Source organism: Oryzias melastigma, linkage group LG5 (genome assembly GCF_002922805.2).
Source record: "Oryzias melastigma strain HK-1 linkage group LG5, ASM292280v2, whole genome shotgun sequence".
Classification (NCBI taxonomy): domain Eukaryota; kingdom Metazoa; phylum Chordata; class Actinopteri; order Beloniformes; family Adrianichthyidae; genus Oryzias; species Oryzias melastigma.
The window spans coordinates 31,287,931-31,303,694 of NC_050516.1; the positions used below are offsets into that span (position 1 = coordinate 31,287,931).

The window sequence follows — 15,764 nt, forward strand, 5'->3', positions numbered from 1 at the left end:
GAGGCGCTGAATTTACAGCTGAACAGCAGGACGCCTGAGGGCATTAATACATTTTAACGCGTTAATTCGGTCGGATTATCTTTCCCAGCCCAAGTTTTTATATCTTTATATATATATATGGAGAGGCTAAATTAAGGTACTTTTGAAGCCAAAATTGTCTCAAAGCATCAAAAGGCATTAAGAGGTTTCTAGAATCTTGAATTTCTTTATATGTGTATTGCTTTTAACGGTGTTTATAATTTTTTATATTTGTACAGTCTCACTGAGAGTCATAAAGGGTGCTTTTAAATAAAATTATTATTATTAAATGTGTTCTTTAGAGGCAAAAATAAAGTGAAAGTTTTTTTAAGGTTGTAAAGTTTGTCTGCTCTCATGATATTGATCAAAACAAATAATTTACATCTGCTTTGTCAGATGTGGCCACATTCAAATGTCAAATCATTTCCTCTTCTCTGTTGCTATAATTGTTAAATTCATGTGTACTGTCTGCCTAATGTAAATACAAATGTTCCCTGAAATCTTATATTCACTAATAGAGTCATTTGGTCCATTTTCTTACAGAACAAAACCCTATTTATGCTTTAGCAGCCATTAAGACAACCATTTATAAAATTTAGATTTTAAATATTTACATTAATTTAATTATAACAGTTTTATGTTATTCTAAAACAATTTTAAGTTCTTTTAAGGTGTTCCTTTCAAAATAAAACACATCCTGTGTCAAATAAGATCCTCCTACTGCTGCAGATTTACTTTCAATATTAATTATTTTTAGGGCCGGAATTGTTTTAAAAAAAAGTTAGCTAATTAATCACAAACTTGGAAAAAATTAGTAGCGATTAATTGCCATCATTTTTTTTTTTGGTCTCAGTATTTGTCGACCACTTATCTGAGAATAATCACAATATGAAATTCCACACGAAACTCTAAATTTAGAACATTTATTTTTAATTACTGCTGTCAATTAGAAAAAAAACGGATTAATCGCAGTTTTGTGTTGGGATTAATCATTATTAATCACAATGTTTTACCAGGTAAAATGTATTAGTACAATAAGCGACCGGACCATGGATCAGATAGTCCTCCTTTGTGAAAAAGTGATCTAAACCACAAAAATAGCAAATATTAAGTGGTAAAAACCGATTGAATATTTATTTTGTGAGTGACGAAGGTATAAGCGGGATAATACCTAAAGAATTGTTTCTGGAAAAGTGAAGGACTGTTTCTTTGATTCATTTGCGTTAAAACATATTCTTTATCGCGTGCGTTAATGTTCACAATTCTAATTATTTTACAATAATTTTCTTTCAGAGTACTTTGCCTCTGAACATCAACTAGACAAAACTGTGCAGAAACAGACTCGGATGCAGTCAAGTGACCTTCCACTTTCACCTTTTTGAATTCTTGAATTTAAGATTTTTAATTAAGAAGAACCAAAGGAATCCAAATGCTCTGGATTCAAGGTCAGCTGTTATATTTGAAGATATTAACAGATTACTAGTTCACAAACAAATTTTTGATAAGAAAAAAAGATGTTTTGATAAAAGTTAATTGAAAAAAACAATTTTTATTATAGAAACAAACTATTAACATAGTCCACAGTTGCTCTCTCCTCCTCCACAGCCACCTTCAGGCTTCTTCTGGTGCTCCTTCACCTGCTGGCTCCAGTGTTGGACCATCAAGGAGATCACCGAGGCTTCATAAGAACAGCTTTAATACCAACAAACCTCTTTTACTCCTATAAAAAAACAAAGTTATGTAATCCTTTTTATTGATAAAATAAACATGCAGTTACAGAGCGTATATACAATCAGCGAGTCGTAAAACACAGTTCAGCATCCGAACAAAAATAGATGTGTGAAGCTGAGTGCTCCCTTTCAGACTGTCAGGACACGACAAACTCATCCAGAAAAATATCCTACAGGTAAATAGAAAACTAACATAACAGTCGAGGAGGAATTCTCTTCATGCCCTTTAAAAGTTCATGAACGTCTATGCATGGAAGTCCAGACAGGACCGCTGGATTCTTAGGAAATTTGATTTCTTTAAGGGAAAACACAAACAGCCTCTCTGGACTGAACGCTCAGACAATCCGATGTGAAAAACTAAAACACAGGGCAACATCTGTAACTTATTAACCATGATGAATGTTCCCTGCAGGAACAGGACTTTGGCCCATTCAAACACCACACCGGCGTTTTTACCATGTAGACTACAAGGCTCAACTTCTATGTACAAGGAAACATTTTCACAGTAAAAGTTTAACAGAGAGAGGCTGAGAAGTACTATGCATGCGTGCAGGTTCGATTACATGTTGAGTATTTCTTTCCTAACAGAAGTGAAAAAAGAAAAAAACACACATGCACAGTAGTGAACGGGGCAGGCCACCTCACTGAGTCTGCAGGGCCTGGGCAATGTTCAGGCCGGGGCCACCAGGCATGGCCCAGCCCTCCTGACCCTGGTGTGTCTGCAGTAGGCAGTACAGCTGCTTCAGGTGGGCCACGATGTTGTCCTTGATGTCTGGAATGGAAATCTGCAAGCGGACACTGCCGCTGTCAAAGGATCGGGTGCTGTCGTTGGAAAACATCTCGCTTATCATTCGGGCCACCACAGGAATGACCTGTGAAGAGAGAAGGGGTTACCATGGAAACGCAGATACCAAGGAATGTTGTTCCCTGTTGTTTCACTGAAGTGGATCTTTTGATTAAAGGGTAATACAACCAGACTGTTGGATGGAGGCTGACTCCACCCCCAGCCCAGATTTGAAAAATGCAACAAAAAAAGGGGGCGGGCTGAGTGGGGGGGTGTGGTTTGGATCTGTGATTGACAGTGAGGTTAGCTTGAGGTTACCTTCAATATGGAGAATGTTACAGTGCAAAACCTTTCTGTGGAGGCAGGCACTCGCGGCCCAGACCGAAGGGGACCTGTGTCTTGGCGGTAAAATGATGCTAGCATCATAGCTAATTGAAGATAACGTATTAAGCTAACAATCCAGAGTGAAATGTTCATTACAAATCCCTCAACAGGACAGATTTCTCTGGATTCAATGCCAACTAGTGCTGCCACAAATGATTATTTTAATAGTCGACTAATCGGGTCATGCACAAACTGGATGTAAAGCGCACATCTTAACCATCATTAGCTTTAAACTAACTAAAAACTAGATATATAGCATTAGCTGTGATAATTCTAGTGTGAATGCTGTAAACTGAATTTGACCGCTGAAGATGCTAGTGCTGATAGCTGAAATTTTCTGAAGCTAATAGCCGTGAATGATGAAGCTGATAGTCAGCTAAAATATTAGTTAAATACCAATTTTGCCTAAAAACTGAAAAAAATCCTAAATTAGCCAAAATAGCTAGCATGTAGCTGCAATATTAGCTGAACTTCAAAACAGCTACCGTATTTTTCGGACTATAAGTCGCACCGGAGTATAAGTCGCAGGGGCCAAAAAATGCATAATGAAGAAGAAAAAACCATACATAAGTCGCACTGGAGTATAAGTCGCATTTTTTTAAGTAATTTATTTTACAAACTGGTTGAAAAAAACGATCTTACATCATCCTGGAAGGTAAGTTATAACATTCAGAAGTGAATAGAAAACACATATTCACATATTAGCATCATGAAAAAAACGAAAAGGTGTAGCATTTATATAACATAACAGTTTTATTTAACTATAGCCTCAAGAACTCATCAACTTTGTATCTTTACTGTAATTAATTGCACACAATCTCACTCCATATCACTAAATCTGTTAAATTCTTTGTCCTCTGTGTCACGTCTGAATAATGAAAGTAAATAAAGTAATTGCATAGATCACCATAAGAGGGCACTCTAGACTTACGGTCCATATCTCATCTCATTAAAAATTCGTATATAAGTCGCACTGGAGTATAAGTCGCAGGGACATTCAATCTATGAAAAAAACCGCGACTTATAGTCCGGAAAATACGGTAAACTAAAAAAAAAAAAATTCGTAATTAGCCAAAATAGCTAGCATGAAGCTGAAATATAAGCTGAACTCCAAAACAGCTAAACTAAAAAAATAAAATAAATCCGTAATTAGCCAAAATAGCTAACATATAGATTAAATATTAGCTAAAATCCAAAATAGCCTAAAAAAACGTAAAAAGTGCCAAAATATTTTAAAAGCTAGCATAATGTTAGTATAACTTTCAACTTAACTACCCTGACTCCATTATAATACAAAGTAACGACGAATCGACTATTAAATTAGTCATCGACCATTTTAATAGTCGATTAGTCGTTGATTAATGCTAATGCTAATTACATTCAATCACTGATGATTAAGTTCAAAGACCACTGAAAGTTGTGTCATTCATTACCGAAAACGATGCACCTACGAGCCGTGCTAAAGCTAACACGACCGACCATTACAGAGTCAAAGATGGGCGGGGCTTTTATACCGGAGCTGCAGACCACGACGACGTGAAACTTCAGAAATTACGTGGGGCTTACACCAGTTGACCAATCACAAAATTCAATGGTAATAGCTCATTTCAACCTGTAGGGGGCAGCATAAATTATTATTTTCAGGAATGAAACTACCGGTAGTTTAAATTGTCAAAAATGTAGCACGGATGAACCGACAGCACTTTTAAAGCCCCATTTCTAGAGGTCAACAGCCAGAAAAAGTTTTTACTTTTTGGTTATCGTTTAAACATCTACTTTTGTCTGTGTTCAGCATCACAGAAGAAATGTTAACTTTTCTAACCAAACATAGAAACTAGGGAAAACATTGACTACAACCCATTCTGATGCATGAGGTCCACATAGACCAGGGGGTGAACTCCAGGGTTTGAGGGCTGCTGCGTTTGCAGAAAACATTTCACGGGCTACCAGGACCAGGTGTGTTCAGCCTAGGGGTGTCTAATTACCCCATTACCCGTGATTAATCAATTATAGACAATAGTTTTTTTAATCATGTCAATCTAATTTGTATTACAGACATATTATCTTTTATGGAAGTGAGGAGGCATCAGCGGGCTGATGGTGTTAGATGGTTGCTTCTGCCAAGTCCACTCATTTCTTATAATTGACAAATTGACGTACATTATCCCACTTATACCATGGTCACCTATAAATAAATAAATATTAAATCCATTGTTAGTACTTTAATTTTGTATATTTTTTACATTTGAATAATTTTTCACAAAAAGCAGACAACTGAAACTGTGGCGCGGATCATGCTCAGCCTGCTCTTCAAAGTTCATCACAAGTTTAACAAAGCGTCATGGCAGAGGAAAAGTTCACATTTTAGCTCTTGTTTTTGTTCAGATGATGAAGCACAAGTTTGTATTGAAGAAATCACACCTCTTTGTGTGATCAACTGTGGAACAATGTATATATCATGGTATTAAGAAGAAGTTAATCGTCAATATTTTTGGATTGGTCATTAAATTGTTCCTACTGATTTTTGATGTATTAAATTAGAGCCCTCTGGACCAGATGTTTTTTTTTTCCTTATTGTTCAAGATTTTTTTTAAAAATCCCCTTGGTTGTGTAAAATGAAAAGTCTGTTATAGTAAAAAAAAAGTAATTACGCCAAAGTTTTTGGGGTATTTGGATCTTTAAATGAGCCACAATGTCACAAAAATTAATGAAAACCTTCAAAAAATAAGACTTTTCACGACCATAATATAATATTATATATATTTTACTATAATATATATTTTAATGCAATATGATATAATATAATATATTATATAATATAAAGAATTATATATATATATATATATATATATATATATGCCCTCTAACTCACCGGCTGCTCTCACTAGATCACGGGCGGGTCTCCAACCACCGAGCTGCGAGCTAAAACCGGCCGGCACTAGGACCTGGAGAGCTCCTGCACCCTAACCCGGCTCCGGTTCGCGTCCGGTCCCACGTCTGGTGGTACCGGCTCGCGTCCGGCGCCGCGTCCCGAGAGCTGCGGACCCCCGACATTCCGAACAGCAAGCGCACCGGGGGACGTTTTAAATGTTCTGGAGGTTTAAGCGTGATCCAGCCCCAGCATAGCGGTCTGTCTGCCGGCATATTCATCGTGAGCTCCGCTGGACACGTCGCTGCATCGAGCTGCAGCCAGAGAACGCGGCGGCAGTAACAGACTGTCAAACTATCCACAGTGTATCCCGCTTTTCTCAGTCTTTAATGTTTTAAAAAACAAAAGTTAATTGGAAATGATAAATCTCTATTTCATTTATTACTGTAGTTCAGCAGAGGAGGAAAAGATTTGGTCCTGACAAGAAATGAACATGAAAGTGTTATGAAAATTTAATTTTTGATGTTTTTCATTTTATTTTACTGAACGTTGATTGAAGTTTTGAATTTAAAATGCCCTTCACTTGGACTTGGGCTTTTGTTAGGCATTTTATGTTACAGCCTTTTATTGTAAGAAAGTTTATCTCAATACAATGTTACAAAATAAAGTATTTCTGATGAAAACTATTAATTTTGCCATTCTTGTTTTCATAATTAATGTAGAACTGCTAAATTCCACGAACCACACATTTTTTTTCCTTAAAAAAAGGCCACATGTAAATTTGCGATTAATCGTGAGTTAACTACGGACAATGCGATTAATCGCGATTAAAAAATGTAATCGCCTGACAGCTCTAGTATATATATGTATATATATCACATGGCAGTACTAGTTCAGCCAATTAAAACATGCCAGAGCAGATATGTTGGAAAACCAGCAGGAATGGCGTTTTCTGTCCCCACTCCGCTACACCGTATGACCGTCTGATGTCACTGAGGTCAGTGCTTCTCACCTGGACCATGATGAGCTTTCTCTCCCTGGGTCTTCCATCAGGCCACTCCTCCCCAAAACAAAGGCTGATTTCAAACGGAGGGGAGCTCGGTGACTGGCTACGTTGATGAGCGATCACATCTGCGTGTGGGTAAAAACAAAAAAGTCTCATTTATATTTGATTTAAGAAGTGGATTGCCTCAGAATCTGGATCTGGCTTTGCTTTGTGGCCCACGTTATTTAAAAAAAGTTTACTAATTTATTATTTACGGTGAAATAAAACAAACTTACCAGTAAGGAAAGACTCCAGAGAGAAAAGTTTGACCTTCCTCTGCCGCTCTATAAGATTCGGTGCCGCTGGGTTTGGAGCGCAGGGGCCGGACCAGTACACCTTACACTGGCAGAGGCGGATTGCGTAAATGTCATGTCCGCTGACCTCCAGAATCAGGCCTCGGTCCATCACATCCAGCAGGCGGTGAGTGAAGACCCTCTGCTTGTCATTGGCGATGTGTTCTGGGGACGGGAAGCGAAGCTGTTCCAGGTTGACCGGCCCGAACAGCTCCTCCTGGTTGACCATGGGTCCCAGGTCCCCGTAAAACAACCTGCAGCCATGCTGGTTGCTCACTGTCGCAGTGGGACACATCTCCTTCCCTCTGTACAGAAACTGCACCTCCAGGTCCGTCACTGGGTCAGAGACGGAGGGGAAATAAGGTTTTAGATCAAAGAAACACTGGGACAGGAGACAATCTGGATCAAGTCTGTGCTCTATCAACATGTCAAAAATTAACAATACAATGAGGGAGCCTTTTGTCCCTAAGCTATTTTGGGGAGAAAACAAAAGCATTGTTTCATCTCTTAGAAGTTTTAAGCTGTTTTAATTTCAGATCTTGCAAAATACCACAATTACTATAGTTAACATAAGTAGGAAAACTCTAAAATCACAAGGTCTGTGCTGCTCATTGCGTTCTGGTCCTGCTCAAGTCTCCAAGTCCTTCGAGGTCCACCCTAAAGGTGCATTCACACCGAACGCGTTCTGCCGCTCCAATGGTCCAGACGCACTCTGAGGAGAATTGAAGCCAGGGAGGGTGAGGCGGGGAGAGCGGGGCGGGAACCGGGGAGCGAAGTACTGAAATTGGCATCGATTAGGAACCGAAACCAAAGAACCGCTTCGGCACCAGAACCGCATAAATCCCCACCTACAGATCAGTGGCTTTCGCTCCTGCGGCGGAGCTCACTCGCTCCAGCAGACATAGAGATGATGCGGAGGTTGCCAGCTCGGGTCTCATCGAAACATTAAAAAAGGAAAAAGGACTCCTAATTCGCCAACAGCCCCGCCCACAACTCAGAGGTGAATTTTTTAATGAACTCTCCAAACGATTTTAAAAAGAACAAAAAAAAAAATGTTTTCTACAAACTTCATGATGACACTTAAAAGACCACTATAGGAAGGATTTGACAGTAGATCAACATTTGATGGGAGCAGGTCTTTAAAGACCCACAAAACTAAATCGCTTACTTGGGAGGGAACTGATCCACATTTCCGGAGAGGCAAAGAATGAATCAGTCAGAGGGGTGGGCTGAAGAATGGGATCAGGAAGAGGAGCAGGAGCCAGGTCAGCCATGGGTGTAACCTGCATCTCCACATCTGGGGGCTCGATTTTGACGGGCTCCTCTTTGGGCCAGGCCTCGTTAGAGGAGGGACAGCTGGGTGGCGGCATGGAGGACTCTGAGCCCATTGGAGACCACATGATGTGTGGTGAGGGGGTGCCTGAATGGAGGAGGAAAAAGTGGGAATTAGTTGTAGCTTCTGTTTTACAACTACATCTGCAACACTGAGGCTACAGCCTCTCACCGTTGGATGGGTACGGAGGAAGAGACTCTGGCGTGTTTGGAAGATCTTCTTCACCATCATCATTATCACCTGGTGTCCAAGATCCAGCATCTGAGCAACATGCATCAACAAGCAAAACTTCAATAAGTCGACATAATGTTGGGTCCCAGTGACCCTAAAAGGGATTCGGCGGGTTTGGAAAATGGACGGACATGGACTCCTCCTCACTCACCCTGGTTACTGGAAGGCTGCGGAATGTCGCACACGTCATAGATCTTCAGAGGGTTCATGGGGACCTCTTTGGTGCCGTCATAAATGAGGTTGAATTCTCTGCTTTTATTCAAGGCGCACCGAAGCTGAGCCTTCCACTTTGCAGGATCGGGTTCATCCACTCCCTCCTGGAACTTCCCGGTCTCCACGGCCCACGCCTGAAGGAGAAGTCAGACGGGGATCGGTTACATCTGTGGTACGCCGCTGGTTTTAATCCAAATCCCCTTTGACTAGTATTTAGTGTGGCATCTTTCACAAACACATGACGTTCATAGACATTCATAAAAAATGCTTTTATTAAAAAAAAAGGAAAAGCATTAAAATGAATAACAAATACAAATAAATAGCAAACAGAAAGATAATTTATTGTAAATGACAAATAAAAATCAATATAAGTGAGAAACACTTTGCTTAGGGAAGCTGTCTTAATTTTTTGATTAAACAAATTTCAAATAATAATCAAAAGATATATTTAAAGTCCTGCTATAACAATTTTTTTTCTTTTTAAAACCCCCCAAGTAGTGTTTTAATTATGATTACGAAGTTTTTAACCTAAATACCATAACCTAAATGTTGATCTGAAGCCTTATTCCAAAATCTCCTCTGAGGGGGCGTGGCTTTTGGAGCTCCGCCCCCAAACCCCCCTGTCTGATTATGATAGTTCTGTGTAAATCTTCACCAAAAACATCCATCAATCTGGGTAATGTCCAGCCGTATGGTTCTGATCCGGATGTCAGCTGGACAAGGAAGTGAAGATCTTCATGGACAGAACTTCCTCCAAAATCCTGATTCTTTCTCCTTCCAGTTCACCAAAGACTCTTTAGCTAATTCTCCAATGTTTATTGACTGTGATCAATACATTCAATCATTGGTTTCTCAGAGTTCTTGATAAAATAATCAAAGCTAACATCAAAATGCTCTTTCATTGATTTACAATCCTTTCCAACTGCGGTCAAATGAGCCGCCGTTCACATTTCCGTGGTCACATCAAGAAGCTCCGTGGAGTCTGGTGGAGATTTTCCAGCGTTCTCAGTCCTGCTACCGTAAGTATTGGATGAAACTCACACCAAAAATCCAGTGATGCTGATTTGACCACAGAAATGTGAACGGCGGCTCATTTGACTGCAGTCAATGTGAAGATACCATCTTCTCTTCTCCAGAACCTGAACTAGACACTAGGAACAGATGAGGGTTTAGTGCATGTGCAGCAGAGCTGTTGATGGAAAGAAGATCATTCATTCAAACAGAGTCTGTCCAAGACAGTTTGATTGATTTGAAAGGAGAAATACTCAGAAATGCAAAACCATAAAGATTTATTTTGACATTTGTTCTCTTTAAGAAAATGTCACACATACATGTTAAAAATTCAAAAAACAGGATTTTCATCAGAGGGGAATTCACCTAAGTTTTAGATGGGTTTCATGCTGTAGCAGCTCTATTGTATTTTGCTGTTTAAAAAAAAAAAAACGAATGAAAATTATGTAGCTAAAATGCATATATGGCATTTTTCTGATAATCAAATGTATAGATAAAGAAATTAATCGTAAAAATGCAATTCTGAATTATTATTTTTATTCAAATCCTTATGAATCAGAAGCAGATGAAAACATGCTGCTGGAAAAAGCTTGTAGCAGTGACGTAGAAGCTACTACGGCAAGCCACGAGCTCCCTGTTCCGCTCCATTCTAATACCGAGGTGAAGTTAGTTGGATATTGGATATTCGACAGACATTCGCTCTGGGCGTAGTTAGGGACCGTCAACAAATTAAAGTTTTACCATCAGCAAATGAAGGTTTTTCTTCAACAGCTTCTACGTTTTTATACTTAAATGGTCCTAATCACTCTAGAATATTAAAGTTAGCTCTGACCTATCAGGGTCAGCAATTAACATTCATTTTGGATTCTTTTCCTAATTTTAGTCATTTTTTTAATGCAAATTTAAACATTTTTTTTCAATAGCTTTCAGGTTTTTATTCCTAATTTGTCCAAATCACTCTAGAATGTTAAAGTTAACTTAGATCTATGGGGGTCAGCAATTTAGATTAACTTTAGGTGCTTTTTCTATTTTTAATCAATTTTTTACTGTAAATGTACGCGTTTTTCTTCAATAGCTTTGAGGTTTTTATAACTAATTGGTCCAAATCACTCTTGAATATTGAAGTTAGCTGAGATCTATCGGGGTCAGCAATTTAGATTGACCTTTGGAGTCTTTTCCTATTTTTTGTTAATTTTTTACTGTAAACTTACGCGTTTTTCTTCAATAGCTTTCAGGTTTTTATAACTAATTGGTCCAAATCACTCTAGAATGTTAAAGTTAGCTAAGATCTATCGGGGTCAGCAATTTAGATTCACTTTGTGTGCTATCTCTATTTTTTGTCAATTTTTTACTGTAAATGTATGCGTTTTTCTTCAATAGCTTTCATGATTTTATTCCTAATTGGTCCAAATCACTCTAGAATATTGAAGTTAACTAAGATCTATCGGGGTCAGCAATTTAGATTCACTTTGGAGTCTTTTCCTCTTTTTTGTTAATTTTTTACTGTAAACTTACGCGTTTTTCTTCAATAGCTTTCATGATTTTATTCCTAATTGGTCCAAATCACTCTAGAATATTGAAGTTAGCTAAGATCTATCGGGGTCAGCAATTTAGATTGACCTTTGATGCTTTTACTATTTTTTGTCAATTTTTTACAGTAAATGTACGCGTTTTTCTTCAATAGCTTTCAGGTTTTCATAACTAATTGGTCCAAATCACTCTAGAATGTTAAAGTTAGCTAAGATCTATCGGGGTCAGCAATTTAGATTCACTTTGGGTGCTTTTCCTTAGACAAATAGATCCATGAACGTCTTTGTTTCCTCGTCTGAGCTGGAATCTGGATCTCAACTGTACGGCTCAGATATTGTCCTTTTTGCTGCAGCTGTAATGTTAGATTGGGGTTGAGAGGGGCTGTAAGCTAGTGGGAGTAAGTGTAAACAAATGGATGTTGGGAAGTGGGGGTGGGCTTACGCCTCGCCAACAACTCAGAGGCTAATTTCAGATGAACTCCTGGCGCTCTGCAGAAGTTTTTAAAATTTGGCTAAAAATTGAATAATTTAAAGATGACTGGTTTGAGTTTTATTATAACAAATCATAAATTTGAATACAACTTTAGGATAAGTACGTGTATAGTAAAATATTTGTTTGGATTGGGTTCTTTACCTTGAATATGGTGTCCTCGTCCTCGTGCTGGGGTGTGTGGCGCGTGGCGTGTTTCCATGGGATCTTGAAGCGCATGGCCTCGCGGTCAATCCACTCCAGACCCGGATACCGTCCGCTGTTCACCTGAGCGACCAGCCAGGGCTTGAGGCGCACGCGGCGGGGGGTCACCGACATCCTGACAGACAGACAGACAGACAGACAGACAGGAGGGAAAGCTCCTTCAGCCGCCCTGAACGCCTCACAGCTGCTCGGCCTCGCGGTGACCTCCAGCAGGTCGCTGCCCCTCTCTGCACGCGCGAGCCCGACAGGTGTTGTGGGGTAGATACAACCAACAAACCGACACCAAGAGCGACAGCCATACCTGAGCAGAAGCAGGAAGTGGGAGAGGTCTGCCAACAGCTGCAAATAAACGCCGTTTGTTTTCCTCCAAACTCTCCGGAAAAACCCGAAGTTTCCCGAAGGATTCCTCGACGGGACGAACCGATTAAAAACAACAAATGTAGAAAAGGTTTATCTCGGAAAAGCTGCAAACAAACAGCCGGTGTTTTTCCTCCGATTCGGACCGTCCTCTCCTTCCGCCTTACCGAAACTCAGGTACAGGCGTGACGTCACACCGGTGACACACCTTTCCCGAACAGCCGGGCGAGAGTAAAGCAGCAGGCATGTAGACAGGACACGTTTACACGAAAATGTTTGCTGAATATTAGATTTTTATATTTAAACAGCCTTAAAATGTGTATTTACAATAATAAAAATAATAGTAATGTTTTAAGTTTGGAATCAAATGTCATAAATAGGGTTTATTATGTGTGTGTGCACTGTAGGTGGAGTCAGGTATGAGGTGGAGCTGACAGGTGGACGTTTGTAAGGATCCAGTCAAATCTAAAAACAGCAGCATCACAACAAACTCCACCCTGAAACCTTCCCGAGCGTGACTGCGTCCGATCATCTCCTGGTTTCAGGTTGACGCTCATAATGTGGTAACCATGGTGACCGTGGTTGTAAAGTTACCTTCTGGGCAGGAAGAAAACCTCATTCAAACGTAAATGTTTGAATATGTTCATTTAATGACAGTTTACTGGAATGTGTATTCTGGAGATGAATCACCCTTCGTATTATGATAGAAATATCAATATTTTTGAGTTTTTTAAGCATTTAATCAACTCAAAACTATATAGTTTAATATAAGAAATAAGAAAAATATCTGTCCAGCCTAATTTAGAAAACAGATTTTTCACTATTTACAATGAGTTAGGGATTTGGTTTTGATATTATTAATAATGGTTTTAACCTCCAAATAAAATACAAATACCCGCTATTACTATAGCTAAGAAAACTCATCAATTGGAAACCAAAACATCACATCAAATGTTAATCATTGGACCAACCATCTCATACAACATATTCATTTTGAAAAAAAATCACATCTGCTAAAAAAGTACTATATCATTATTCAAAAACATTGGGATTTCTTTTATCAATAACTTTAAATTATATGATATTTTAGAATACTCCTAAAATTCTTATATGGGAAGAAAAGAAGGATAGATTATACATTGGGTTATTTATCGCATCTGTTCATTCATTGATTTGGTACACTTATATATATATAGATTCGGGGTGCGAATATTAACGCACTCCACGGCATGAGTTAAAACATTTCATTGGGTGTTATCCCGCTTATCCTATGGTCACTCACAAAATAAATAAATATTCGATCAGTTTTTAGTACTTTATTCTTGCTATATTTGTGGTTTTGATCACATTTTCACAGAAAGCTGACTATCTGATCCATGGTCCGATGCCATATTATGCAAGTAAATTTCACCTGGTAAAACATTGCGATTAATCGTGATTAATCCCAACACAAAAGTGCGATTAATATGTTTTTTTTTTGTAATCGATTGACAGCAGTCATTTAAAATAAATGTTCTAAATGTAAAGTTTTATGTGTGATTTCATATTGTGATTATTCACAGATAATAAGTGGTCGGCAAATACTGAGACTTAAAAAAAAAAAATTATAGTGAATAATTGCGATTAATTTTTTCCAGGTCTGCCATTAACTAGTGAATTTTTTACCGAAAATATATATATATACACTCGTTTGTTGTACTGTTTGCTAAATGTAAATATATATATATATAGATATTAATAATGAATTAGAATAAACATAATTTTCATTAGTTAGATATTTATCATCCCAAGAATTAGGACGATAATAAAAATAGCCCCAAACCACAAAAACATATCATGCCAATAGCTGGTATTGTTGCAAGTGACTTCAATGACAGCTTGACATTGACGTCTCTTGCTTCTCACTAGACTCATTGCGTTCCACTCTTCCACAAGTTCTACATGCAGTTCTAGCAGGTCACTTTGGTGCGAGGTCATCCAGTGTCTGCTTCAGCTGGTGTCAGGTGTTGGGGGGTTCTGGTGGATTTCAGGGTTGGTTCTATGATGTCTCTGAGGTAAGAACCTGCAGTGACTGGACCATCTAAGTACAACCAGCAACTCTGATGACCATCATTTGACCCAACATTCATCAATGAACAGGACGGTGGACTTTTACTGGATTTTCCAGGTCACATGGTCGTGTATCCGTTGTAAATCTTGGTAGTGGTGTCTTGGTTTCAGTCTGTCGTTCAAGTCAAAGCGTTGGAGTCGGTTGTGAACGGTTTGTCTGTAAGCTTTAGTCCTCTCACATCTGGTAAACGGCCTGCGGCTGTGTGGCGTTTGCTAAACTATATCTGAGGTCAAAGGTCCGTAGGTTCTGGTCATGGTCTGTCTCTTGTCCTGGTCTGTAAACACCTGACTGTCTACTCCCAACCTGAAGACCAGGTGGTGCTGTTCATCCGTCAAACAACGTCGTGACTGTTTGAATGATGAACTTGAAATAACTCACTGACAAAATCAGATTTTTAGACCCACAGAATGTTGACATTGATGCCACATTTAAAAAGATTTCTCTGGTTTTGTATCCAATCAGTAATACACACTGTACACAGTGTGACCGTTGTGTGGAAAAACACAGAATATGTGTTTCTATCACCACAGTCAGTGTCCTGAAAATCTGTCAAGTGAAACAAACACGACATCCATGTTCACAATATTTCTAACTTGTTGTGTAGGGATGGGGATCCATAAACACTTCCAGAAACGATTCGATCCGATTTTTTTCGCTTCTTTCAATCCATTCAGTTCAAGTTATTCTATTTTGAGTTTACACATTTAGACTCATTTGTTTAGAATTACATTAATAATCTATAATATGTGTTGAATATATTCATATTATTCTGATACAGCTCACATACTGTAACATTAGAGAAATAATGAGATTGTTAATATCATCCAGAGTTACATGGATTCTCTAAGGAGAAGTTCTAACAAAAATGTTCAGATCATTAACATTATGAACATTGTTCTGCTTCTCCTGGAGGACGTTTCAGTTTGACCACTAGGTGGCGATCGCGCTACAGCAGTACACCTTATTCCAGAAGAAGAAGAAAGTATGAACTAACAATAGTACTTCAGACCACAAATGGTTACTTCAACAAATAAGAGTTTGGAAAATCATACCTGTGAGTTTATAAAGATGTTCATTCAGTCAGCAATGTATGTTCACGTCGACCAAGTGTTAGCATTAGCCGCCGTATGAGAAATTTCATTAAACGTTAGCATCAAGCTATC

The 15,764-nt window shown here is 38.7% G+C and overlaps 1 protein-coding gene across 1 annotated transcript; it reads right to left on the reverse strand.

The window, feature by feature from the left end:
* Positions 1-1,547: 1,547 nt before the first annotated feature.
* irf6 (interferon regulatory factor 6) lies at positions 1,548-12,709 on the reverse strand. Its single transcript, XM_024271090.2, has 9 exons — positions 12,436-12,709; positions 12,075-12,249; positions 8,839-9,034; positions 8,628-8,717; positions 8,292-8,543; positions 7,067-7,459; positions 6,798-6,916; positions 2,389-2,620; positions 1,548-1,738 (listed from the first exon to the last, which is right to left on the reverse strand). Exons 2-8 carry the CDS (start codon positions 12,246-12,248, stop codon positions 2,390-2,392), a joined length of 1,455 nt encoding a protein of 484 aa, XP_024126858.1. The 5' UTR covers position 12,249; positions 12,436-12,709; the 3' UTR covers positions 1,548-1,738; position 2,389.
* Positions 12,710-15,764: the final 3,055 nt, after the last annotated feature.

Bases quoted from the DNA above. Each gene is read 5' to 3' on its own strand.
- irf6 (XM_024271090.2), bottom strand. From the start codon at position 12,248: ATGTCGGTGACCCCCCGCCGCGTGCGCCTCAAGCCCTGGCTGGTCGCT. The intron at 8,544-8,627 runs GTGAGAGGCTGT...TCCTCCATTCAG, and splicing joins TCCTCCGTACCCATCCAACG to GCACCCCCTCACCACACATC. The intron at 7,460-8,291 runs GTAAGCGATTTA...TCTCTGACCCAG, and splicing joins GTGGATCAGTTCCCTCCCAA to TGACGGACCTGGAGGTGCAG.